The sequence below is a fragment of the Aspergillus sclerotioniger genome (assembly GCF_003184525.1).
Source record: "Aspergillus sclerotioniger CBS 115572 chromosome Unknown BO94scaffold_7, whole genome shotgun sequence".
In the NCBI taxonomy this organism is placed as follows: Eukaryota; Fungi; Ascomycota; class Eurotiomycetes; order Eurotiales; family Aspergillaceae; genus Aspergillus; species Aspergillus sclerotioniger.
Window position 1 is genome coordinate 448,162 of NW_020290997.1, and position 23,968 is coordinate 472,129.

The window sequence follows — 23,968 nt, forward strand, 5'->3', positions numbered from 1 at the left end:
AGAGTTGTGACAATATACATTGTATATCTATCGAGAAACTTCCCTTTCTGAGTCAACTTGTAATTTGTTACCTAGTCAGACATACAACCAACCAGACACACCCATATTCCATCTCAACCCCCTCCCATTAGAGACTCCCAACAAAGTACACTTCATCAATTACGCAGACTTCAATATCAGCATATAAAACTGTCGCCTTGCTTGTATTGTGATCCACTCCCAAGACCCACCACCTAATAGAAAAAAGTCCCCGAATCCGCAAGTCTTCTTCTAGTTACGGAGTAAAAGACTGTCTATTTTATATTCTCCAATTCCGGACCGACCAACCCAACCAACAAACAATCACTTCTCAAAGCCCCTCATTTCCTGCCCTCTTTAATTCTCACTACCAACATTACCTTACCTTATCAAGATAAACCCTCTCCTACCAAGCACCTAACTCCTACAACGAACCAAGGACTAATACCGAACCCAAGCTAACTCATCCTCCCCGATTTGCCCGAACAGTTCATCTAGTGATAAATGTTCCAGATTGTGAGCGTCGGGGAGGAATATACCCGGGGAATTGGTCCCCGCGGTACTGGGGATAAGATATGGTGGGGGGTCATCTTCGACAAGTGGATGGACGAATTGAGTTGTGACGCGCATTCTGGCGCCGGGGGTGGTGGGGCCCGTCGGTGGTTGGGTCGGGCAGATTTCGGGATCGAGTAAGTCCCAGAAGACAGTTGGTTGGAAGGATATGGTTGTAAGTAAGGTGGGGAGGGTGGTTGTGGTGGATTGGAGAGATAGGAGGGTTTGGAGCTGTTTATTGATTAGCTTAGCTTGGGATTGATGGTGCGGGTGTCGGGATGGGGGTGTACCTTATGAGAGATATGTGGCCAGGTAGTCGCCATACGAGTCAATAGTGTTTCAGCGACAGCGAGGTGTTCCCGTGCATTATCGGCGATTTTCTTATCCTTTGCGAACTGGAAAATCCACGAGATGGTGGCTGTTGCTGCAACCAAGTGTGCAATAAGAGGGTCATGGATTGGGAAAGTGAGTGTTTCGCATGCTTGAATGAGACGAAATACCCATCCGGAATGAAACAAGGCGTGGTCGACTGCTTGTTGAAGGAAGAATCGGGGTTGAGAGACGTTGCGATTTCCGCGGAGGGCGACTAGGTGGATGAATGGGTGGTTGAGAATTGCAATGGATGCGTGGGTGATAATTTGCATTGAGATCCAGGGCGTCCAGTATTCGTGATGCTCGAGGATCTCGGTCCGGGAACGTTTGGTGAATGCGACGTTGCGGAGGAGGTGGCATTCTGCGAGTTGGAATTCGTATTCATTTCGTTTGTAGTTGAGCTTGGTATAGGTTGAGTCCGGGGACCAGGGAGATTCGGTGTAGCCTGATCGTATGTTGTGTAGGTAGAGGGCGGTTTCGCCCCAGAGGGATATTAGTTGGATGTAGTATGCGTTGATGCCGAGGTCGTTGGGGGAGGTTTCTGAGTCGGAGAGATCGGGGTCGGTGGGGAGGGAAGGCGGTAGGGGTGCGCTAGGGGGGTATTCCGGAGTTGTGCGGCTCGTTGGACGGGGTGAGAGCTGGGGGCAGAAGATGTTCTCGAGGATGCAGACGCTCCAGTGACATCGGGAGCCCATGGAGTCTCCGTCTTCTGATGAATGGTTGCGGAGTAGGGTGCGGAATGCCTGCAGACGGGAAGTCATCCCTATCGTCATACACGCTTGGGCTTCTTTGCCTTCTGTTTGGTTGTTAGGGGTTCTTTGTTGGTTAAACTGAATGGTAGATACCTTTGATGTGTCTTAGAGCAAGCAAGCATAATGATTGGATGACCTCGACTCTGGGTATGTCTTCGATGGCCATTTTGAGAACGGCCTCTTCTGCAGACTGTGTATAGAATTTCCTGGCCTCTGATTCTTTATTTTGGTAGAATTCATGGCTCGAGAACGTCAGAGCGAGGGCTAGGAAGCTCCAAAGAAGGAATTCGGGTGCTCTAGTCAGGTGAGTCCGGAGGGTATCAATGTTGAATAACGGTAGTGGCTGCAGGTGCAACGTTCTCCGATACACATATATGAGATGCTCCAGCGTTTGTGTGGGTGGATATGGGCTTTATGGGGTTAACCAAAGGACCAAATATTGATAGGAACGAGCAACTTGCTTTGCTGCTGAGAAAGAGGGAAAATTACTTGAAGCCCCTCGCATCGGGGCCTGCATATCTATATCATCCGGGGGATCTCGATTTCTCTCAGGGGACCCTGATGGGTCACCAATCCGACTTGGGGCTGAGCTTGAACCAATGCCATAAGTCCCACAGGAATGGGTGTGAGAATGGAATGATGTACATACTAGAGAACATCATATAGATCATGGACCTGGGACTCGAGCATCCGTAGCCGGTCCTTGGTGGCTCTTCTAACTCGATGTTAGACTGGCATGCTAACTACAGGGTGACGAGAATCTGCATACGGTTTCTTGACTTTTCTAGCAGGGCTGGAAAGTGCTGTCTGCTCCCTGGGTAGATAGACACATTGCTGATCTAGTCGTTGGCACATGGAACACACGGGCCTCTCGGCCGGACATTTGGTCTTTTTACGACTGCCACGATTAGTCCGGATGCCTAACACTGCCAGAAGAGGCCTCACCGGCACGGATCACAGGCGTGCCGACTCCGTCCGCGGGATTCTGAAGAAGTGTTCATTTTCATGGATGAGAATTGAATGGGGACACAGAGTATCGGACCACGGAGAACGAAAAGTGCCCTGGGAGCACGTGACCGGGATCAGCCATGTTCGTCTTTCCCGGCACTAACCTCCTTCAGACTAGCTTAGCCCAGCCTCGTCTTCCTCTTCATCGGAAAGAGTAAAACATCGCATCCATTGGCTAAACTTGAACTCGTTATCCGTGTCAACGGGTTTACAATTTGGCCCTCTCACCAGCCTCCAACTCCCGTCTAGCAGGTCCTCCACGACTCCCATCGCCCAAAAACACATCGTCCCGATTCTGATAGTCCGTCCGGAACCGCCACTTCTGGGCCAGGTGGGGTGGCAGGCTCTTCTTAAATGCAAGCGACATGTATTCACCAAGCACCGGCAAGAATTTGAACCCACTATACAACTTCATTAGTGTCCGATTGCATCACAGTCAACAGAGGTCTTACTGTCCGCTTCCCCCCCCTCCAATCAATAGATTCTTGAAATCGGGATGAAAGTCCATGATGAAATCGCCCGTCGGGGTATCCGTATACCAGCAGAGAGCTACCCTCTCAAATGCCCGATCGGCCAGTTCGGGCAGAATTTCGCGCAATCCTTCTCTCAGTCGGACCTCGCCATCTGCGGGGGCGAAGTTGCGACGTTCACGAGGTGGAATCAAGGGAGGCATTGAAGGATTGGTCTTCACGGCGGTGGATTCACCCTTCGCCGGTGTCCGGGTATAGCCCCAACCGTGGACCGCCATCTTCAGCAGTCCAGTGTCTTCGTGAGGTGGAAAGTTGAACCATCCCGTCGAGAAGTTGATGTATACTGGCAACTCTCTGTACTTTTCCACTTCCTCCGGAGTCAGACGCATGTATCCCAAAACTTGGCCTGTTGTTAGGGTGGAGTTGTACATCGGGACGAGACTGGATCCCCATGCGCCGGCTGCCAGTACAAAGTGATCACCTTCCACGGGACCACTGGTCAGGGTTCGCACTGCCTTGATAGCATTGTTAGAGTCGGTATCAAATCCGACCACCATGCCTCTGCGGCCACAGATGAACGAAACGCCAAGCTCGAGACAGTCATCTCGAAGCTGACTGATGGCTTTGTTGGCGTCTGCCCAACCAGCTTGCTTGTTCTCATAACCAGTGAACGGAGGCGCTGCTAGCTCGCCAGTCAGATTTGGATATAACCGCTTCGCTGCGGCGGCGTCTTGGACCTTGGCCCATGGGAGTTGGTGGTTGGTCAGAGCTGCAGTGGCCTTGGCGATCCAAGCTTGTCCGTGGGTAGTTGAACTTCCGGTAAAGATGAAGGGGGTCGGATAGAAGATGCCCTGGTACTTGGGCTGCTGCCATTTCAGATAAGCGGCATGCGCAAGCTGTAGATAATCGTCATCGGCATAGTCGAATCGGATAAGCCGGGATATATCTGAGCTGGATCCATCGGTAACCTAGCACTGTCAGTTATATTGCGTTGGATAAACACTCCGGGACAGCCGGAACACACCGGTGGCATGTGTCGGTCGAGGACGGTGATGTCCCGGTAACCCTCGGAGGCGAGCTGGTACGCCGTGGAAAGGCCGAATACACCCGCACCAATGATGACGATACGGCTGTCTTTGTCCATTATTCAATGCTCGCGGGATAACTGCTAGAGAAGAGGTAGGACTAAGAACGAAATCAAACAAAGTTCAGGGTTCCCTCATATAAGGCCGGGCGGAACAGCAAAAAGATCTCCGCTTCCGCTCACGTGGTCGGCTTCGGGGTGAAGATGATGGGCGGCATTCCGTACGATGACATGTTATAGCACTGCGCGTGAACTTCAAAGGCTGTCAGCTAGATTAATCCTGCTCGTTGCAACACTAGTGGAGGTGAGACTTCTCCTTTGCGTTCGCATCCAAGATCACCATCAAAATCTCCAACTTGAAGAGTGGTGTGGCCCCAGAAATATATTCCTGTCTGCTTCAATCCAATGGAGAAATGTGATTCTTGCTGGGAAAACTTGCCTTAGTTTGACACAGAGTACCAGGCTAGACAGTTGACGTGCTACATTATCCAAGATCTATAGCGAATAGAAAGGAGAGCGTATTCATTAGAGGAGTGTATCCTCAAGTCAGGTGACCACTAGAATCTGCTGTTGTTTACTTTTCCTCCCCCGCATCTTCATCTATCCGAGTCAACCACAAGCCATCTTTATCATCGTCTTCCATCAAGTCCCGGGACTCTCCGGAGTCTACACGTTTCGATTCTGCATTTACATCTCCGTTAATCGAATGGACAGATATTCTCCACAACCTCACGCCTGTCATCGCACCTGGAAAGGATCGTCGCGACCGACCTCATTGCTGCAAGAAGTAGACTCCAACAACACCCATTGGACGAAAGGCTTAGGGTGTATGCAGGCCTTTGTCTGCATGCCAGTGGATAAATAAGACGACCTCCCCGCTTCTCAGAAGACAATTCCTTGCAGTTTCAGTTGCAGGGACGGTACCTACCTTTGAGCTTTCCATGCAACTACACACCAACGGTTAAAAACCCACACCTTGTGCTGCCAGGAGCGAGTTGTCCCACCTGGACAAGTTCGTCCCCCTGTGCGTTCTTCTCTGTGGGAATCACATCACTGCTCACGACGCCAGATGATCGACCTGGGAGAGTTCTCCTGTACGACCTACATATTCAGTGGCTAGTCGCGATCTGGAATTCGGGATTTCCGATTATTTACTTGAGCTGACCGACATTCAACGTGCATTGAACGTGGTCACGTCCGCGTGGGTATGCCGTAGGATGCACGTGCTTAGTGGATCCATTATCAACAGATACTCAAGGGTTTATAATAGGTTCAGGGGCCCTAAACTGGCTTTACGTCATCTCCTACAGTCATTTGAACCGAACCATGTGGATCACTGCGGCTGAAGGGTTTGATGGGGATGCGGATAACGCGCTCCTCTGTGGATTCGGATTGTCCCTGAGCTGGACCTAGATTGAACCCCTACAACCTTTATTTGGATGGGAGGTCAAGAAATCTCCCTCGCTGCGCAAAAAGGTTACAATTAATTATCATTCAGTGCTCATTTTAATTCCTGGGATTTGCCAAAGATCCGTGGATTGAAAAGCTTCGCTGATTAAAGTTTTCAGAAAGTCACCATGCATGTATGGCTCAGCGCTAGACACCGTATCCAGGTACGTAATACGCAAAAACAGGAGCTCAGTCCGGAGAATACCGAACCGTGTGGGTATGAAGGGTTTCGTCCACCATTGGTTGCAGGAAAGCTGTGTTGCCTCCAATCGGCCCCCCCGGACGGATGAGTCCATGCTGACCATCTGCACAAGCTTCTCGCATCATGCGGTACAAATAAGCCAGAAGGATCTGCCCAGTTAGGATGAGTCGAGTTGCAGAGATGCTGGCTGCAGTTTGCAGCTTGCAGGACTTACGCGTCACATTCGCGCTACACCACTTGGCAAATTTCTACGACTGACACAAGGGTGACCATAACCACAACAGTAGATTAGATCGATAACCAGGCATCATTCCGACAATCAGATGTTTTGGGTCCGAAAAATGGGCTAGCAGATTTTTCCACGTCCAAGCTTTGAATGCGGATGCCGGTGTTGCATCACGGGGAGTGAAATTTTTTCTAGCGCAGAGGCCAAATTCTCATCACGTTTACCGGCCAATCGAGCCGACCGCAGAAAGGCAACTAGGCCAATCCGAGGGATTGGGATCCGCCTAACTGTCTAGATCAATGAAGTGTGGCTCCATGGCTGCCACAATTGGCTGATTTGGATCATCCCACCCGGCATCGGCCGGTCTGCTCCCACGCTGATTGGTCGGCTGACCCCGTCAGTGATTATCTGATCCATTGTGTCGATTATCTGATTGCGCTTATCGCCGCCCCCATTTTATCCACGCACTCGAACCCTGGCTTCTCACTTCTGCGGACGCGCTTTTGGCCTGGCCGTCCGCGACCGGCTAGTTGCCACGGCCGTGATGAAAAAACATTCGGGGCCCAGAATTCCGTCTCCACCTGCGCCATATAGAAAAATTGTTCATGTTGGCGCTAGCATGAAACTAAGCAATCAAAGGAATGGGTGACAGGAGGAAGACGAGAAAATCGGGCCGACTATATATTCACCGTGTGATCGGCCAGCCCTTCTCTTCTCCTTGCTCTCCTTTCCGTCCCCACTGATATTCCCAGCGGTCATCTCTAGCCATCATGGGTGCCGTCGACCGACTCAGGGGTCGCAAGACCAACCACGTCGTGGATGACCTCCAGCCGGTGGAAAATGATAATTCCGAGAATCGCCAGACGAAGGAACCTACTGATAACGTCGGTGAGAAGGAGGCCGCGGCCCAGGAGCGTCCTGAGGAGGTTTCCCGCGAAGCTCCGATTGGTGTGCAGAAGGCAGAGGCTGCAGCCCTTGTCTGGAGCAAGAAGGCCATCTACGGCACTTATGCTTGGTAAGACAGGCGCATGGAGAGGTAAACCCAGTGCTAACGGCTTTTTAGGATCTGGGTCTGCTACTTTATGCTCGCACTCCATGAATATATCAGTACCAACGTCCTCTACTATGCCTACTCAAATTTCAGCAATGCCTCCCAAGTCACGACCGCCTATATCCTTGCGACCATCATCGGTGGTGTTCTCAAGCTGCCAATCGGCAAACTACTTGGGATCTGGGGACGCGCTGAAGGGCTGATCGTCTTCGTCGGCGTCTATGTCATCGGGTTGATCATCCTTGCTGCCTGCAACGGCCCGAATTCCTTCGCAGCGGGCTACGTCTTCTACTGGATCGGATACGATGCAATCTACCTGATTCTCGAAATCTTCATCGCGGATACCTCCGGTCTACGCAACCGAGCCTTTGCCTTTGGATTCTCCACCACGCCCTTCATCTGCTGCGCCTTCACCGGTTCTCTCGCCGCCAACTCCTTCATCAAGACCTCTGGCTGGCGCTGGGCATACGGTGCCTTTGCCATCGTCCAGCCATTTGTCTTCGCACCTCTCATCTGCATATTCAAGTACTACGAACGAAAAGCCTACAAGACGGGCGTTCTAGTCCATCAGGACAGCGGCCGGACACGGTTCCAGTCCCTCATCCACTACATCCACGAATTCGACGGTAAGCCCAATCCACCCAACCCCCCTCCCCCAAACCATCTAACCCACCGCAGTAATCGGCGCCCTAATCCTCATGGCGGCCTTCGTCCTCTTCCTTCTCCCCTTCAGCCTCGCCAGCTACGGCCGCACCCAATACCACAACGCCGCCTTCATCGCTGAAGTAGTAATCGGCTTCTGCCTTTTCTTCGCCTTCGCCGCCTGGGAAAAATACTACGCCCGAGTCCATTTCATCCCCTACGACCTCCTCCGCGACCGCACCGTCCTCGGCGCCTGCCTCCTCGCCGCAGTCGTCTACTTCAGCTTCTACTGCTGGGACAGCTACTTCTACTATTTCATCATGGTCGTGTACAACCTCGACGTCACCAAAACGGGGTACATGACCTCGATCTACACCGTGGGATCCTGCGTCTGGTCGCCCATCTTCGGCCTCTGGATCCGCCTCGTCAAAGAATTCAAATACTCGTGCCTGTTCTTCGCCGTCCCCCTCATGTTCCTCGGCGCGGGGCTGATGATCCACTTCCGCGGCCAGGACGCAGACATCGGGTACGTGATCATGTGTCAGATTTTCATTGCCTTCTCGGGCGGTATGTTGGTGATTAGTCAGCAGATGGCGGTGATGTGTGCGAGTACGCGTGACGGAATCCCGATACTCTTGTCTATGTTGGGACTGTTTAATAGTATTGGTGGCGCGATTGGGTATGCGGTTGCGGCGGCAATTTATACGAATACCTTTCCCGAGGGGTTGAGGAGGGCGTTGGTGGAACGGGGCCAGGAGGAGGGATTGTGGGAGGGGTTGTATAAGGGGGGGTATTTGAGTCAGATGAAGTATGAGCCTGGGAGTGGGGTCAGGGAGGCGGTGGATTTTGCTTGGGGGTATACGGAGAAGTATGAGGCGATTGCGGCGACGTGTATTTTGGTTTTGATGATTCCGGCGGTGGCGATGTGGAGGAATTATGGGGTGGATCGGAAGCAGAATAAGGGGACGATGATTTAGGGGTGCAGTGGGGGGTGCACTGGGGGTTGCAGTTGGGGGGGGGGGGGGGTAATGGTAAATTATAGTAATGTTTATTAGGTTGTTCTTGTTCTACTTTCAACTTCATGGTACCTGTATGCAAGACCTTATTTAGCAATGTCAATAGTTGAAGGTTTGAGAATCGTGAATGATTATGTACATGACCTCACAAAGAATACTATCCCAGAATCCTATACCAGGCTTTGCAAGAAGCTTCATACAGACATCTTAATAGTGTACATTAAGAAGGGAATGTCCAAAGTTCCTAACATAACAAAGAGCGATATCTTCCGACTAGGGAAACACCTTCAAAGATGGATAGACATACATCGAAAAACAAAATCCTAGTTCAAGACAGGTACGTACCAGAACCTGAAGTATAAATCAAATTGAAGTCTCCGACATATACTGCCAAGTGTTCAATATCCTACTACTTATATATAATAACCCTTTGTTCATATTACGGGCAGAGTAAGCAGGTGTTAGGGCTAGAATACCCCTCATATTTGCAACAAAGAACAATAGCAGATACCTGAGCAGTCTATCACTAGAAGAACCCGGCCCGTTCCGAGTATTGTCGAAACCTACCTACCACAGGCACATTCCTACAAAGAAACAGCCTTGCATCATTCACATCCAGGAACTTACCCATACCTCCCATTCAACATTCATACTCCAAGCAGTGAAGCACCTACACTCATCCTCACGTGAAAATCACCAAAGCCATAGAATAGAAAAGACAATGCTGATTGAATCAGCACAAGGGAATCCCCGAACCCCTTCCAAATATCTAACTGTCCCCATGTGACTAAAAGAGGGTTATATAATCCCCCCATTCCTAAACCCTCAACCCCAATATTCTCACCAGTTTGTACCATCAACTCCCATCATCAAAACCCACTCAACTGCATAGTAGCACTCAACTCAACACCAAAATGTTCTACTACGACCCCAACCTCAGCAGCGTCGAAAGCATCGATCATTACCACGCAGGCGGATACCACCCCGTGCACCTCGGAGACATCTTCAACGAGAAATACAAAATCGTCGGGAAGATTTCCCACGGGGTGTATTCTACCGTTTGGCTGGCACAGAATCAGCGAGAGTATGTATCCCCCCCTGCAAAATGCCCACTCAGTGTACTAATGATGCAACCAGAGGTAATCAAGAAGTGGTATTGAAGATAATCCAAGCCGCTGAATCAGATCTCACCCCCGAGCGAGAAATCCTAGACTTCCTAAATGGTGTCAGGGGAAAGCATCCGGGACATAAGCATGTCGTGAACCTCCTTGATCATTTCTATCATGAAGGAGCGAATGGAACGCACTTGTGTTTGGTTCTCCCTGTTATGGCGGGTGAGTTGCAGAGGTTGTATGTGGATGGGAAGAGACGACTACGGGCGAGGGAGCTGAGGAGGTTGGCGAAGGAGTTGTTGCAGGGGGTGGACTTTTTGCATGAGAGGGGGGTTGTTCATTGTGGTGAGTTAATATCCAGTTTTGTGATGTGTGTTGGGTGTTAAAACTGACGAATGGTTGCAGATTTACATGCAGGCAATATCATGCTCAGACGTACTGGGACGATCAATTATCATGATATGCTCAAGCCTGTGGTGACGGTGCCTGTGACGTGGGATAAGGAGGCGACGGAGGATGAGGCCAAGACTGCCCCTAGGTATTTGGTCAGGTCGCAGGTGTCTTCGCTGCGGTTGACAAAAAAGGAATTTGAAGACGTGCATGTGGTGATTGGGGATCTGGGGGCTGCGCAGTGGTCTCATGAGTGTGGAGACTTGCCGATAACGCCGTTGCCGTTGCGCGCTCCGGAGGTGATCCGATGGGGGGGGTGTCCGAGAGCGTTTGATACGAAGGCGGATATTTGGACTTTGGGGTGTTTGGTTCGTGCCCTTTCCTCTGTTATATCTAGTAGATTTAGTGGCTGATGGTGGATAGATTTTTAAACTCGCGACGGGGAAGATACTGTTTCCGGTGGATAGAAAGGAAGATATGAAAGCCGATGAGAGCCAACTTGCATTGATTGAGCAGAGAGTTGGCTCACAAGGTCGGGAGACTTTTGCAAAGTATCTTGCGACTCAACTGCCTAGGGATTTTGGAGAGGAGAACGCGAAACTCCTGGCTGAATTTTTGTTGTTGATGTTGCAGATAAACCCGCAAAAGCGGCGGTCAGCAGTCTCTTTACAGAGGACTCGTTTTATTCGGAATGAGGATTAGAGGATGGTTGTTGTGCAGCGGTTCGGATAGGTGCAGGTGGTCTTATTTTGTGTAGAATGCGTGCGTGGATGTTCAGGAGATGATGTTAAAAGAACTCCACAAATATCATAATTACGGAGTAATACTGGTAGCTTCCAAGGCTTCCAATGAGCTCTTCCATTGCGTTTCTCCCCATTTAACCCGTTCAGACAGAAGGTCTGGGAGGATGGAGACAAGAGCTGTCCCAGCACATATCTTCGAATCGTAGCTGAACAAGGCCTTCATATAGATAAGCCTTAGATTTAAATCAAGACAAGTATTTTCAGGTTCCTGATAGACCCTTGGCACGTGTCATGTAGCATCGGAGATGAATGCACACAGCCGAGGTTCGGGTTAGCCGGATCCCCGCACTCAACCAAGTAGCACATTGCCAAGTATTCTATTTGTTCCTGGAAATGAAGGCTATTTTTGTGACTGTGACTTTATCGTGGTTAAGTTGGGTCATGCCGACCCTTGATTGGATGTACGTTGCCTGTCCGGCCTGAGCATGCTCGTCCGGATATCGGTACACTGACTCACGCTGGATGAATTTTCTTGGAACTTCTAACCACGAAGTGCGCTGTCAGGATTTATGCAGAGATGTTCATCGAGTTCATGACATGCAGCTGGCAGCTACCGTTGTAGATAGCTGACATGGCAAACAATGCAATGTGACTTGTGCTAGTAGAAAGTTGCGGTGAGGACAACCTACAGACTGGACAGATAGAAAGGAGGTCTGTAGTAGCAAGGTATCCTTGCTAGACTGTATAATCGACGGGATTTCACGGGATTCCGCAGCAAACAAACCTGCGATCGGTGATGAGTGAAAACAGTTGTGTAGGGTTATGCACCATGAGAGGCACGGTTATTCAGGACAACCTGGGCGTGGGTTGGACATTTAGCTAAGAATGTAAACTCTCTTAAACACTCGCAGCATAAGATGCGAGATCACCGGGATATGTGAACGTGGCTATGGATGATGCTGGAGGCTGCAGCGGGGTAGGGTTGGGCCAGCTGACAAAGATCACGCGCGTCGGGAATGCTGCATGCCAGGATGGCAATCCATGTCCCCCGGGAATCCTCCGTTCATTGCTGGAGGGTTCTGGGGATGGCCAGGAAGACTATCTCAGAATCCCACGGTCGGAAGCTTATTGTAATAGCATGAGGGCTCATGATACCTGTCCTACACCGATTAGCACAACAATGAGCACCACAACCGGATACGTCACCCAGTGACACAGCATTGACCATGATGAATGACGTAGATCGCTAATGCAGGCAGTTCTGGAACATTTGCAAGGTTTCCCCAAGTTTGGTACATCCACTCAGGGCGCTTGGAGACCCTGTCACTCGTGCCAGGCTGGCCGATGAGTGGTGGAATACACATTTTTCGGTAGGCCGACTCGAACAAAGAACGAGGAGGGGAACAGCTGATGGAGAACAGCACAAAGAGGGGATGGAATGCATAACCGAGGATAGCTGCCAGTGTTGTGTCGGCCAGGCAGAGGAAGGATATATTGGCGCCAGTGTCCATCCATTTCCACCACACAGTCGCCAACATGCCTAACATCAACCAATACGCCGTTCCCACCACCTACTACCGCGGTGGCACCAGTAAAGCCATCTTTTTTCATGAACATGTTCTGCCTCCACCCGGCCCTCAGCGCGATCGTCTCCTCAAGCGGGCCATAGGCTCGCCGGACCCCCTTCAGCTTGACGGAATGGGCGGGTCCAAAGCTGTCACATCCAAGATCGCCATCGTCAAATCCTCGACCCGTCCCGATGCCGATGTCGATTACACCTTCGCCCAGGTTGGGGTTGCCGATGACTTTATCGGCTATGATGCCAACTGCGGTAATATCTCGGCCGCGGTCGGACCGTTTGCGATCGACGAGGGGCTGGTCAAGTATCGACCTGGGCGAAGCATGGATCCAAAGGTCAAGACGCAGGAGGTACGCATTTATAACACAGGGACGCGAAAGGTGTTGAGTGCGCATGTTCCCATCACAGAGAAGGGCTGTTTCGAGTCGGAGGGGACGCAAGCGATCGCCGGTGTGCCAGGGACTGGGAGTCCAATCTTGATGGATTATCGATCTGTATGTCTCGTCATGTCTCTCCCTCGCAGCAAATCACTGACACACTGTCTAGACCATCGGAGCCTGGCTATCAAGAGGCCTCCTCCCGACAGGAAATATAACCGACACTCTCACGGTCGCTGGAAATGACATCCAAGTCACCATCTGCGACATGGCCAATCTATGTGTCTTCGCCAACGCAAAAGACTTCAACATCACCGGCCACGAGAGTGCCGCCGATTTGACCGCCAACTCCGACTGGCAAACTAGGACGCAAGAACTGCTTGGAAAGGCAGCGGTGCTCGTTGGATTGACAAAAGACTGGCAAGCGTGGGTCGACAAGTGCTATGGCATTCCGTTGCCCATCTTCGTGGCGCCGCCCCCAGATCCCAGTAAAGGCCATGTCTCGGCGAGATTGTTCCTCGATAAAATGTGCCATGAAAGTATGGCTGGAACCGGGGCCATCTGCACAGCAGCATGTAGTCGTGTTCCTGGCAGCGTGGTGAACCAGATCATCGGCCAGGCGGCGGACCTGGAGACGTTGGAGATCAGCCATCCCATTGGGACCATGAGCGTGTGTGTTCAGACGGAAACTCCCGTGAAAGGCGAGCCGGTCTTCAATACCCTGTCCTTTGTTCGGACTGCTCGTCGCATCATGGATGGGACGATATACGTGCCGAATAGCTTCAAGCCGATTGATCAGGAAACTTTGCTAGACACTCCTGCCCGAGATGTTATGCGGACTGTCTCCAAGTCAACCTCATTAAGGGGTAATCTGTGAGTAGCGCGGTGAATCACGTATTGATGGGATGCTAACAAGTTGTCCAGGATGTACTTTGTTCTGTGTATAATATTTTTTTCGATCGTGTGTTATTCACCAGCGTCGAGGTTTTTCTGGATAGGGAAGCAAATTTGAGAGTCCATTCACTTCCGTGAATCCCAATCATTGCGGGTGAGCAATAAGCCTGGTGATCTTCGGCCCGATGCTCGTCTCCAACTGGCAAGCAACAACGTCGATAAGGGGCGGGGAAGCGATAGCCCTACCTTCCGGGCCGTTCCCCCTCCCATCGTCTGATAACAATGCAGATCTGCCGTCACAGTGCAACTTGAGTGGTCGGATGAGTCGATGGAGATAACGAGGGGGGTTGTACTCCACCTTCCCTCCACTTTTGACCGATGGGCCTGTCCGAGACTATTTAGATACCCTCATATTAGTAGACGTTTTTACCCCAGACTTGCTGCAATTGCTCATCATCATTCCTTCAACCAGTCATCATGCCCAGTGTAGCACCCCGTCAGAAGCTGCGTATCTCTATAGGTTGGTTAAAATAAGCCTCGGAAGATTCTCGGGATACTGACCCGACCGTGCAGACCGTGGCGGAACATTCACCGACTGCATCTGCAAGGTTCCCGGCAAGGAGGATATCATCGTGAAGATCCTTTCAATCGATCCTAAGAACTATGACGATGCCCCTACGGAGGCCATCCGACGCGTCTTGGAGGTCTACTGCGGCACGAGCATTCCTCGCGGAACTGGGTTGGATACAAAAGACATTGGTAGGAGCATCGAATTGAATTGGCTCCTTTCGTTAACCTCTGCTCAGAGTCTATCCGTATGGGAACGACCGTCGCGACGAATGCGTTGTTGGAGAGAAAGGGCGAGCGCACCGCTCTCTTGATCACAGCGGGTTTTAGAGATTTGCTGGAGATAGGCAATCAGTCGCGACCGTTCATGTTTGACCTCTCGATCCGGAGGCCCGAGACACTCTACTCCGATGTATTCGAGGTGGACGAGCGCGTGGCTCTCCGAAACTGCACCGATACCGATCTGCGAAGTCTGGATTTGTCCTCGCCACTGGTAGAAAGGGAGGTTGCGGGCACATCCGGGGAGACAGTGCAAATCATCAGATCGCTGGACCTCGAGTCAACCGAGCGATATCTAAGGAAGATATACGCGGACGGCTTTAGGTCGATCGCAGTGTGTCTGATGCACGCCTACACGTTCCCCGACCACGAAGTTCAAATTCGAGACCTGGCACAACAAATTGGGTTTGAGAACGTCTCGCTATCGCATGTTGTATCCCAACGAACGAAGATAGTGCCCCGAGGTAACTCGGCAGTGATTGATGGCTATCTCACGCCGACCATCGAGCGATATCTGAGGCAATTCCTGACCAGTTTCCCCGATATCCACAACTCGGACACAATGCTCGAGTTTATGCAATCAGATGGTGGACTGGTCCCAGCAAATAGACTCTCCGGACTGCATTCCATCCTTTCCGGTCCGGCTGGTGGTGTTGTAGGGTATGCACGCACCTGCTACGACGAGGTCAACAAGGCTCCTTTGATCGGGTTCGATATGGGAGGTACTAGCACAGACGTCAGTCGGTATGACGGAGCTTTGGACCATATTTTCGAGACAACCACCGCCGGGATCTCGATGCAGACACCGCAACTGAACATCAACACGATCGCCGCCGGTGGAGGCAGCATCTTGTTCTGGCGCGATGGACTCATGTCTGTCGGTCCGGAGAGCGCGTCGTCTGACCCTGGGCCTGCGTGTTATCGAAAGGGCGGGCCCTTGACTGTCACGGATGCCAATCTCGCTCTTGGGAGATTAATTCCGGAGTACTTTCCCTCCGTGTTCGGTCCAAACGAGGATGAGCCGTTGGACCGTGACATTGTGATTTCCAAATTTGAAGCGTTGACTGCAACGATGAATCAGGACACAGGCAAGTCAATGACCTGGGCCAAGGTGGCACAAGGGTAGGAAAATTCATACTATGCAATCTTGGTACAAGAATTGATGGGGTAACACGTTCCAGGTTCCTCGACGTCGCAAACTCCGCGATGTGTGGCCCTATTAGAAGCCTCACCGAGGCTCGCGGTTATGATACAACAAAGCATCATTTGGCATCCTTCGGCGGAGCGGGAGGTCAGCATGCCTGCGCCATTGCTGAGCTTCTCGGAATCAAAAAGGTCTTGATCCACAAGCACTCCTCAATTCTATCCGCCTATGGAATTGGATTAGCCGATGTCGTGCAGGAAGGTCAAAGACCTTGTGCTAAAGCCTACGACTCCGTCAATATACAGACCATCTTGACCGACCTGGAGGATCTGTCAGATTCAACCAAAGACATGCTAGGCAACGATGGGATACTCAACGTCGACGTGGAGTGTTTCCTCAACATGAGATACGACGGAAGTGAAACAACTATCATGATCGCTGTAGATCCAAGCCAGAATATGTTGCAATTATTCGTCGATGCTCATCACCAGCAATTTGGCTTCACCCCAACTAACCGGCAGGTGTTTGTTGATAGCATTCGCGTGCGTGTCGTGGGCCGAAGATCTTTCGAATCTCCTTCACCTGATGTCCCAATTCCAGTCGCAGCAAAACAGATTCTGGCGGACAGTGCAGCTCCACGGTCTACTAACAGTGTTTACTTCGACCAAATCGGATGGACTAACACCCCTGTCTACATCCTTAATTCTATTCCTTCAGGACAGAAAGTCCAAGGCCCAGCCCTCGTCGTCGACAAAACGCAAACCATCCTCGTGGGCCCCGAGTCATCAGCAACATCCGAACTCGACAAACTGATAATAGACGTCAGCAATGAAAAGGGTCGCATCGTTTCCGTAGACACTATCGACCTAGTCCAACTATCCGTCTTTCGTTATCGGTTTATGAGCGTAGTCGAACAAATGGGTCGAGTATTACAGCAGGTGAGCGTGAGTGCCAATATCAAAGAGCGCCTTGATTTTAGTTGCGCTGTATTCAGTCCCGATGGTTCCCTGGTTGCCAATGCTCCCCATGTCCCTGCGATGATTGGCAGTATGGCTTTTGCTGTGAGGGGTCAGATTGGGGTATGGAAGGGAAAGCTGAAGGCAGGAGATGTTTTACTGTCCAATGCGCCTGGTACGTACCCTCCCAAGAACATTATTTGCTCGCTAATATGTGATATGCAGAATTTGGTGGCACTCATCTCCCGGACCTCACTGTTATCACCCCTGTTTTTGATGCCCGGGGTGAGGATATAATCTTCTGGACGGCTTCAAGAGGTCATCATGCTGATGTATGTATATTATCTATCCCCCCCTTCATATTCTTTCGACTGCCCCCTTTTTTAAGAAGAAGAGCTAAACAACCAAGATCGGCGGTATCCTACCCGGTTCCATGCCACCCACCTCAAAGCACCTCAACGAAGAAGGGGCCTTATTCGAATCATTCCTCCTGATACGCGATGGCATCCTCGATGAAATTGGTCTTTCCCAACTACTCTGCGAAGAGCCCGCCAAACACCCTGGCTCCAGCGGCACCCGACGATATCAAGACAACCTAACGGACCTGAAAGCCCAAGTAGCCGCGAACCACTGTGGCATCCGTCTCATCCACCAGCTAATTCAAGAATACTCCATGGATGTCGTTCAAGTAAGCCCTGTACCACCTACCACCTACCACACCACTAATCTCCTCAGGTCTACATGAAAGCCATCCAATCCTCGGCCGAGCTCGCCATCCGCAACCTCTTCAAACGCCTCGCACGAGACTTCCACCACACCGAACTCATAGGGACCGACTACATGGACGACGGAACCCCAATCCACCTCAAAGTAACCCTCAACGAGAACGACGGTTCCGCGGTCTTCGACTTCACCGGCACCGGACCCCAAGTCTACGGTAAGCCCTCACCCCCACTCCCCACTACCCTAAGTCCTCCCTTCTAACAACCCCAGGAAACTGGAACGCTCCCATCGCCATCACCCACTCCGCCATCATCTTCTCCCTCCGCTGCATGGTCGACTCCGACATCCCACTCAACCACGGCTGCCTTGCCCCCGTCACCGTCCACATCCCCAAACCCAGTCTCCTCAACCCGGCTCCCACCTCCGCCGTCTGCGCAGGCAACGTCCTCACCTCGCAACGAATCGTCGACGTGATTTTCAAAACCCTCCGGGTCTGCGCCGCAAGTCAAGGATGCATGAATAACTTCTCTTTTGGGACTGATGACTTCGGATACTATGAGACTATCGCGGGCGGTAGCGGTGCAGGGCCAACTTGGTCCGGGACGAACGGTGTTCATACGAACATGACCAATACGCGGATTACAGACCCTGAGTCTTTGGAACGGAGATATCCGGTGTTGTTGAGGAGGTTCTGCTTCAGGGCTGGGAGTGGAGGGTGTGGAAGGTATAAGGGGGGTGATGGGGTGATTCGGGATGTGGAGTTTCGGATTCCGATGATGGCGTCGATACTGTCTGAGAGGAGAGCGTTTCGGCCGTATGGGATGAATGGTGGGGGTGATGGAGTGAGTGGGTTGAATTTGTGGATTAAAGGGGAGTCTGGGACGAGGGTGTCGATTGGGGGGAAGAACTCGGTGGCGGTTTCGGAGGGGGATCGGTTGGTGATTGAGACGCCGGGGGGCGGGGGGTATGGGAGGGTTGAAGATCGTGATACTAGAGTGGGAGATGGTGCGAAGGAGAGCAGGGGATTTATACCGATTGCGAATGGGTCGGTGGAGGCGACGAGGAGTTTGGCCGAACAGGTGTAATGAAGGCTCTGGGTGGTTGTGCCATACCCAAGGAGATGTAAATAAGAATGGCGGAGTACGAGACTGTATTGGCTGTGATCTATGAGGGCTTTGTTATTCCTTGAGACTCTCTGCAAGGGAAACTGGTCCTGTTAACCACACACCTTTTTCACTTTCGGCCTATCTCGCATGAAATTGCCAGGCAGAACTATTAGCTATTTACATTGAGCATCTTCCTAAGGTTCGGCGCAGGTTTTCCATCTAATAAGAAATACAAAAGGGCCTTATCCAGGGCCTCGGGACTTACCGAATTCCGGATGCAGCAGCCTGAGGTGCATGTTTATGACCTTAAACATTACGATGCCAAAGGCAGTGGGTTTGTGCTCGTTCTGAAAGGCGGGGGGTGAGGATTTGATTGTATCTACATGTCCATCTAATGGCCATGAAGACAGAACGAAAGGAAGATCCTCTTACAAGAAGAGGAAGATTCAAGAGAACGAAATTCACTGAGGCAAACGAGACAAAGACGAACTTGGCGATGTATTCCAGAGCAGGCTGGCATGACGACTCTCCTTCCAGGTCAAGGCGGGCGTGGGACTGAGCAACAAAGCTTCCCAGGAGGCTGTGGAAAGAAGGTATCTTGGAGCCGGACCTGGATGGCTACTAATTCCCTCAACGGCACTGATGCGGCAGATGCATGCCCGTGGGGGCGCCAGAAAGAGCGCCGCCAATCTATTCCAGGCTGCACTGTTCTAGTATGCCTTGGCGTGAGCCTTTCTACCTTGTGGTGAGGTCAGGCTGGCGGTATGGTATCAAATAGCTTGACAGCGGCCGGAACGGATGACTCGACGGGACAAGACCCACCATGTAGATACTACATAGTAGTGCTATTGTAGCCGCAGGGCCGAGCCACCAATGTGATTGGTTGCGGAAATGGATCGTGGCAGTGCCTTTCGGACATCCGGCGGCGGGAAAGATGGGATAAGCGCCCCCTAATGCAATGGCCTGTTCCCCTCTCGCCAATCCTAGACCCTTCGTTCGGTTTCATGTCTTGCCAATCCATTTTCCGGTACTGAATGTAGGGTGACGCATTCCCCAGTGGGGCTGGCAGCCCTAAGATATCGGAGGCCTAGACAAAGCCTTGCATTCGCCGCAAACTGTATCTTCCGTATCTTCCGGGTCGAGTGTTCTCTATTGGGCCACGGTCTCATGAACTCTTGTCGATCCGAAGCCCTATGCGCCAAGCCAATCTTGATTTTCAGTGCAGTCGACCCTCCCCCCGGAAGAAAACCCCCACCAGGATGTCGACCGCGGCACCGTACTATAGTGCTCAGCCTTCCTAATCGGAAACAATGCAGCTCGCTCTAGGGTGCTTTCGACCCCTCTAGCGACGACTTGAAGCGCCCATCATCTCACAGGTATCTCTCTTGATTGGATATGGCTGGTTCACGGCCAGTGGTCCTGTACGGCGCCTGTCTATGTTTAGGCCTTCGTAGCTCCATATCGGTTATATGTCGCGCCTTCACCCCACGCGGGTGATATGACAGGGACCCAACTCTCGCAGTCAGACTCGGCGCTTATGCCATGTAACACAGTTATCACGCTCGACGGCAGATCAGATGTCTATTAGGACATAGAATGACTCAACAATCCATGCTCTGCGTACACAGATACAGCTGATTTGCTGCGGTCTCTTTTGGCACCGTGCCCGACAACATGGATGCGGCTATTAATACCTCACCGTAGATGGCTGAGGCGCCTAGACTACAAGGCTGGCGAAACAAGCCGTTTTGGCCAGTCGCCTACACACTCTCGGCGATACACACCTCATGAGTGGCTACTATGTATCCCGCACTGGTTACCAATTGGATACTGTAATTCGCAGCTCCCTAGTTGATCAGAAGACTCTGCTGAACTGACTGGCTTAGAATTATGCATAGTAGGCGTATTGTATGCCATACTGGCGCGTAGAATGATTTTTTTCCACAAGGATGTTACTTGTGTCATGATGAGGTGATTTCCTGAAATTCGTACTACAATTACGTATATTATACTGTTAAAATAGCTATTTTATTGACTGATTTGATTAATAATACTAAAATATCTAATTAAATACATGTTTAAGCGTCATTATCAGCTAAGTCATATATATCATTCAACAAGGCAGGTAATGAAGAAGAGGAAGAAGACCGACCGGTAAGACAGCTAGTTAAACAACCAATCAGACAGCCAGATTGTTTAAAAATACTATAAAGACGAATCTTGAAACAGGTACTAGTTTCCTCTATAGGAATAGCAGTATTAAGAAACACTATTCCAATTACGGTTCAAAATGCGGTCCAAATCTGCAGGAATACGGTCCAAAGTGAGGCCGCCTTCCCTTCCTTTCCCCTTCTCGAGATGCTGCTAGTCACTCAATCTCCAAGGATGATTCCTTTCCATATTATGACACCACAGATCATACCTTCGAGCCAACCGCAGGAATAAACATACCATATATAGTTGTTTAAGGGAGGTTCTGGTCCTCCAGAATGTGGCGGGGCTGACGGGATCCCCGCGCGGGTCGCGTTACTCTCATTAGCTCAAGGAAAATGTCGATGCTTCCTTTGCCGATGATGTGCTCGGACCTGCTCGATCGCCCTGCAGTAACAATGACCTAGCAGGTGAATCGATCTTTGCCCCGCCTCGTGCTGGAGCGAGTTGGCTACGATATTTCAAACGCGGGCAGATTGGAGAGCCTGTACGGCTGAGCATATCGCTCGTGTCTATTTGAGCATAGCGCGAGCATATTCTTCACAATACATTGCTTGAGAGTGTGGTGTGCATGACCTTGACGGTCAGAAAATCGCGGGTCCCAGACTGCTATCCTTGGACACTCACACGGAAAAATGGCTGGTACCGTTCACGACAACAGGAGGTACCAGCATGGAAGGTTCATGTCCAGATCCAAGAGGCACTGCAAGAAAGCATATCGAACGAATCAGCACAGAATATAGGAGTGTTCAGGAAAATGAAAGAGCCCAATAAATAATCGGCCAGGTTCTGGAATTGTCTTACGCACCCGACTCGCATTGGGCCAGCCCGTGCAATCCTTCATTCACGCGCGAAGATGGCCCAGATGTGACTCACACTGCATTTAAGCTGCGCAATTGCTCCCTCCTCACCGAATGTCTTGTACAATATGGATGCGACCGTGCCAGGAATTGGACAGACAAACCCATTACCTATCGTGTGGACGTTCAGGTCACATCGGGGGATTTGAACTCATCATTCCCAACCCACCAGAAGAACTTTCAAATGGTATGCAGCAACCCGTGGAAGTCACAGAGCAATAGTGTTGACGTTAATCTACTAGGCACGGGTGGCGTCGTTGAACGAAGCTGCAAGCGACGAAATATATATTCTGGTCCACCTCTATAACATCTATGCTTCGCCGGAGATGGCAATCTTTGTAGACACCTGGAGTTTGTATACAACCGGAAGGCTCGAGTTAACAGTATCGGGCGATCATTATGTGACGAAATTGACTGACACACTTACCGATAGTCTAACCTTGTCCCTTGTGGAGGATGACTCCGCAGGCCATTATAAGTCCCGTCGCTTAGAATCACCCAGACACATCAGGTTGTTGAGATTAGGTGGTCGGAATGATGAAAGAACGCTTCACAGGAATATATCGTACATATGTTTGGACGAAAACCCATGCTTTACTGCCCTGTCATAAACTTGGGGTCCAGCATTGAAGCCGTATTCCGTCCGCACAGGCGAAGGCGACGTCGCTATCACTGCGTCGTTATACGATGCGTTGACCCGGACTCAACAGGCTGAAGGATCCATCGACATCTGGGCTGACAGTATCTCAATCAGTCAGGCTGACGCAACGGAGAAGTCACAGTAAATCAGATTGCTGCCAACGATATATAGTGAGGCCACGCAGGTTTTTGGCTGGGTTGGGGATGAAGCTAAAGAGAGTAGTCTCGCCATGAACGCCTTGCGGAGTATTACTGTCTCACCGAGCGCGGTGTCGAGGCTTGAGAAGAATATCTGGGGTGCTATCATTAAACTCTTCGCAAGGCCCTGGTTTGTCCGATCGTGGGTGATTCAAGATGTCATTCTTGCGAGAGAGCTCCATGTCGTCTGTGGCTCCGAGAAGCTGTCATGGGAAAAGCTTTACGATGCAGTACACATATGCGAGACGTATGCCGAGTCTTCGATTAAGAGCCTAAGAATTCCGGCAACTCGTAATCTCATTCCAGTACTCAGTCTAGGCCTAACACGGCAGATGTATCGAAAATAACGAGAAGTATGAGCTGTTGGATCTATTCGAACTTTTCCAGCATGCAAAGTCCACACTCAGACGCGACAGGCTGTTCACGTTGCTCAATATCGCAGCAGATGCCGAGGGGTTTAGCACGGATTTTATTGTGTTTGAGTATGCTTCGAAGTTCGCAGTTCGTGGAAAAGGGCTAGAACTACTTTCTCGTGCCCGGGGATTATCCTCTTCGCGCCGTTTTCCATCCTGGATACCGGATTGGACTGCCAACCGGTACCCTACAACGATCTCAGGATGGCCATCAGAACAGAAATACCGCGCAACAGGTGATAGTGAAGCAAGCATCTCGGTGGATCCAGACAACAAAGCGATATTGTTAGCCGGCGGGCTGATAGTCGACACTGTTGTAAGGGTGGGCAGTTGTCTTTCACAGGTCGACAAGGCGATGGATGACATCACGGATATCTTAAAACGGTTGGATTTGTCACAGCCGGGGTATCCCACCGAGGGATCGAGAGGCGTCTTGAAATTCCGCATCCCGATTGGTGAGGCATGGAGAGGCGTTCAAGGCTGAGGATGTCAAAGATCCTTCGCTTCTGCTGATGCCTGATGAGAGTAACGCATTGACTGCAAAGGTTCATTCTGATGACTTTGGATTGAAATTCTGGATAATGCGTATGCCTGCTAATTACGGACCCGGGATGTCATTGGCTGTAGATTGTATCATCGGATGACCTGCCATGGCTCTGAAATGGAACGACTGACCCAATGATTGACGTGGATTTCGGAGATCCTGGGACTGCTCTAGAACCTCGATAAGAGAGGTCAGTGCTTATCGGGCTACTCCAACGGCAGGGTCTCCAAATGAAATGCTGATCTGATCTGCTCCAACGCGATAAGGCGCAGATCGGCGCCCGATTGGTGAGGGCTGACAGGGAATGCCTTCGTTATCGACGACCCCATTCCTGTCCACCAACGGCCGGGCCAGGCATCAGATATCATCCCGAGCCATGATAAGCCCGAGT

At 51.0% G+C, this 23,968-nt stretch overlaps 7 protein-coding genes across 7 annotated transcripts; 5 read left to right on the top strand and 2 right to left on the bottom strand.

Annotated features, from left to right (window-relative positions):
- Nucleotides 1-348: 348 nt before the first annotated feature.
- BO94DRAFT_359431 (fungal specific transcription factor domain-containing protein) lies at nucleotides 349-2,564 on the bottom strand. The gene is made up of 5 exons (XM_025607162.1): nucleotides 2,464-2,564; nucleotides 2,156-2,409; nucleotides 1,788-2,104; nucleotides 861-1,738; nucleotides 349-801 (listed from the first exon to the last, which is right to left on the bottom strand). The coding sequence occupies exons 2-5, from the start codon at nucleotides 2,209-2,211 to the stop codon at nucleotides 460-462; spliced, it is 1,593 nt and encodes a 530-aa protein (XP_025469862.1). The 5' UTR covers nucleotides 2,212-2,409; nucleotides 2,464-2,564; the 3' UTR covers nucleotides 349-459.
- Nucleotides 2,565-2,667: 103 nt separating this feature from the next.
- Nucleotides 2,668-4,366, bottom strand: BO94DRAFT_532871 (fructosyl amine: oxygen oxidoreductase). Its single transcript, XM_025611212.1, has 3 exons — nucleotides 4,197-4,366; nucleotides 3,155-4,140; nucleotides 2,668-3,103 (listed from the first exon to the last, which is right to left on the bottom strand). The coding sequence occupies exons 1-3, from the start codon at nucleotides 4,314-4,316 to the stop codon at nucleotides 2,911-2,913; spliced, it is 1,299 nt and encodes a 432-aa protein (XP_025469863.1). The 5' UTR covers nucleotides 4,317-4,366; the 3' UTR covers nucleotides 2,668-2,910.
- A 2,447-nt stretch (nucleotides 4,367-6,813) lies between these two features.
- BO94DRAFT_359440 (MFS general substrate transporter) lies at nucleotides 6,814-8,808 on the top strand. The gene is made up of 3 exons (XM_025607163.1): nucleotides 6,814-7,148; nucleotides 7,197-7,810; nucleotides 7,863-8,808. Exons 1-3 carry the CDS (start codon nucleotides 6,904-6,906, stop codon nucleotides 8,801-8,803), a joined length of 1,800 nt encoding a protein of 599 aa, XP_025469864.1. The 5' UTR covers nucleotides 6,814-6,903; the 3' UTR covers nucleotides 8,804-8,808.
- A 462-nt stretch (nucleotides 8,809-9,270) lies between these two features.
- On the top strand, nucleotides 9,271-11,046 carry BO94DRAFT_512063 (serine protein kinase; the record flags this gene model as incomplete). The annotated part of the gene is made up of 4 exons (XM_025609794.1): nucleotides 9,271-9,958; nucleotides 9,982-10,299; nucleotides 10,360-10,730; nucleotides 10,768-11,046. Exons 1-4 carry the CDS (start codon nucleotides 9,757-9,759, stop codon nucleotides 11,044-11,046), a joined length of 1,170 nt encoding a protein of 389 aa, XP_025469865.1. The 5' UTR covers nucleotides 9,271-9,756.
- A 1,577-nt stretch (nucleotides 11,047-12,623) lies between these two features.
- Nucleotides 12,624-13,470, top strand: BO94DRAFT_445898 (DUF453-domain-containing protein; the record flags this gene model as incomplete). Its single annotated transcript, XM_025607520.1, has 2 exons — nucleotides 12,624-13,160; nucleotides 13,213-13,470. Coding segments are annotated over 2 exons (795 nt in total), but the record flags the coding sequence as incomplete, so codon positions are not given.
- Nucleotides 13,471-14,414: 944 nt separating this feature from the next.
- BO94DRAFT_487644 (5-oxoprolinase) lies at nucleotides 14,415-18,922 on the top strand (the record flags this gene model as incomplete). The annotated part of the gene is made up of 8 exons (XM_025609046.1): nucleotides 14,415-14,457; nucleotides 14,511-14,696; nucleotides 14,744-15,905; nucleotides 15,965-17,058; nucleotides 17,109-17,215; nucleotides 17,293-17,571; nucleotides 17,619-17,820; nucleotides 17,877-18,922. The coding sequence occupies 8 exons, from the start codon at nucleotides 14,415-14,417 to the stop codon at nucleotides 18,689-18,691; spliced, it is 3,888 nt and encodes a 1,295-aa protein (XP_025469867.1). The 3' UTR covers nucleotides 18,692-18,922.
- A 2,915-nt stretch (nucleotides 18,923-21,837) lies between these two features.
- On the top strand, nucleotides 21,838-23,517 carry BO94DRAFT_615945 (uncharacterized protein; the record flags this gene model as incomplete). Its single annotated transcript, XM_025616781.1, has 4 exons — nucleotides 21,838-21,970; nucleotides 22,408-22,564; nucleotides 22,595-22,867; nucleotides 22,953-23,517. 4 exons carry the CDS (start codon nucleotides 21,838-21,840, stop codon nucleotides 23,515-23,517), a joined length of 1,128 nt encoding a protein of 375 aa, XP_025469868.1.
- Nucleotides 23,518-23,968: the final 451 nt, after the last annotated feature.

Bases quoted from the DNA above. Each gene is read 5' to 3' on its own strand.
- BO94DRAFT_359431 (XM_025607162.1), bottom strand. From the start codon at position 2,211: ATGCAGGCCCCGATGCGAGGGGCTTCAAGTAATTTTCCCTCTTTCTCA. The intron at 2,105-2,155 runs GCAAGTTGCTCG...AACCCCATAAAG, and splicing joins CCCTCTTTCTCAGCAGCAAA to CCCATATCCACCCACACAAA. The intron at 802-860 runs GTACACCCCCAT...ATCAATAAACAG, and splicing joins GGCCACATATCTCTCATAAG to CTCCAAACCCTCCTATCTCT.
- BO94DRAFT_532871 (XM_025611212.1), bottom strand. From the start codon at position 4,316: ATGGACAAAGACAGCCGTATCGTCATCATTGGTGCGGGTGTATTCGGC. The intron at 4,141-4,196 runs GTGTGTTCCGGC...TGACAGTGCTAG, and splicing joins TCGACCGACACATGCCACCG to GTTACCGATGGATCCAGCTC. The intron at 3,104-3,154 runs GTAAGACCTCTG...GAAGTTGTATAG, and splicing joins GGAGGGGGGGGAAGCGGACA to TGGGTTCAAATTCTTGCCGG.
- BO94DRAFT_359440 (XM_025607163.1), top strand. From the start codon at position 6,904: ATGGGTGCCGTCGACCGACTCAGGGGTCGCAAGACCAACCACGTCGTG. The intron at 7,149-7,196 runs GTAAGACAGGCG...ACGGCTTTTTAG, and splicing joins ATCTACGGCACTTATGCTTG to GATCTGGGTCTGCTACTTTA. The intron at 7,811-7,862 runs GTAAGCCCAATC...AACCCACCGCAG, and splicing joins CTACATCCACGAATTCGACG to TAATCGGCGCCCTAATCCTC.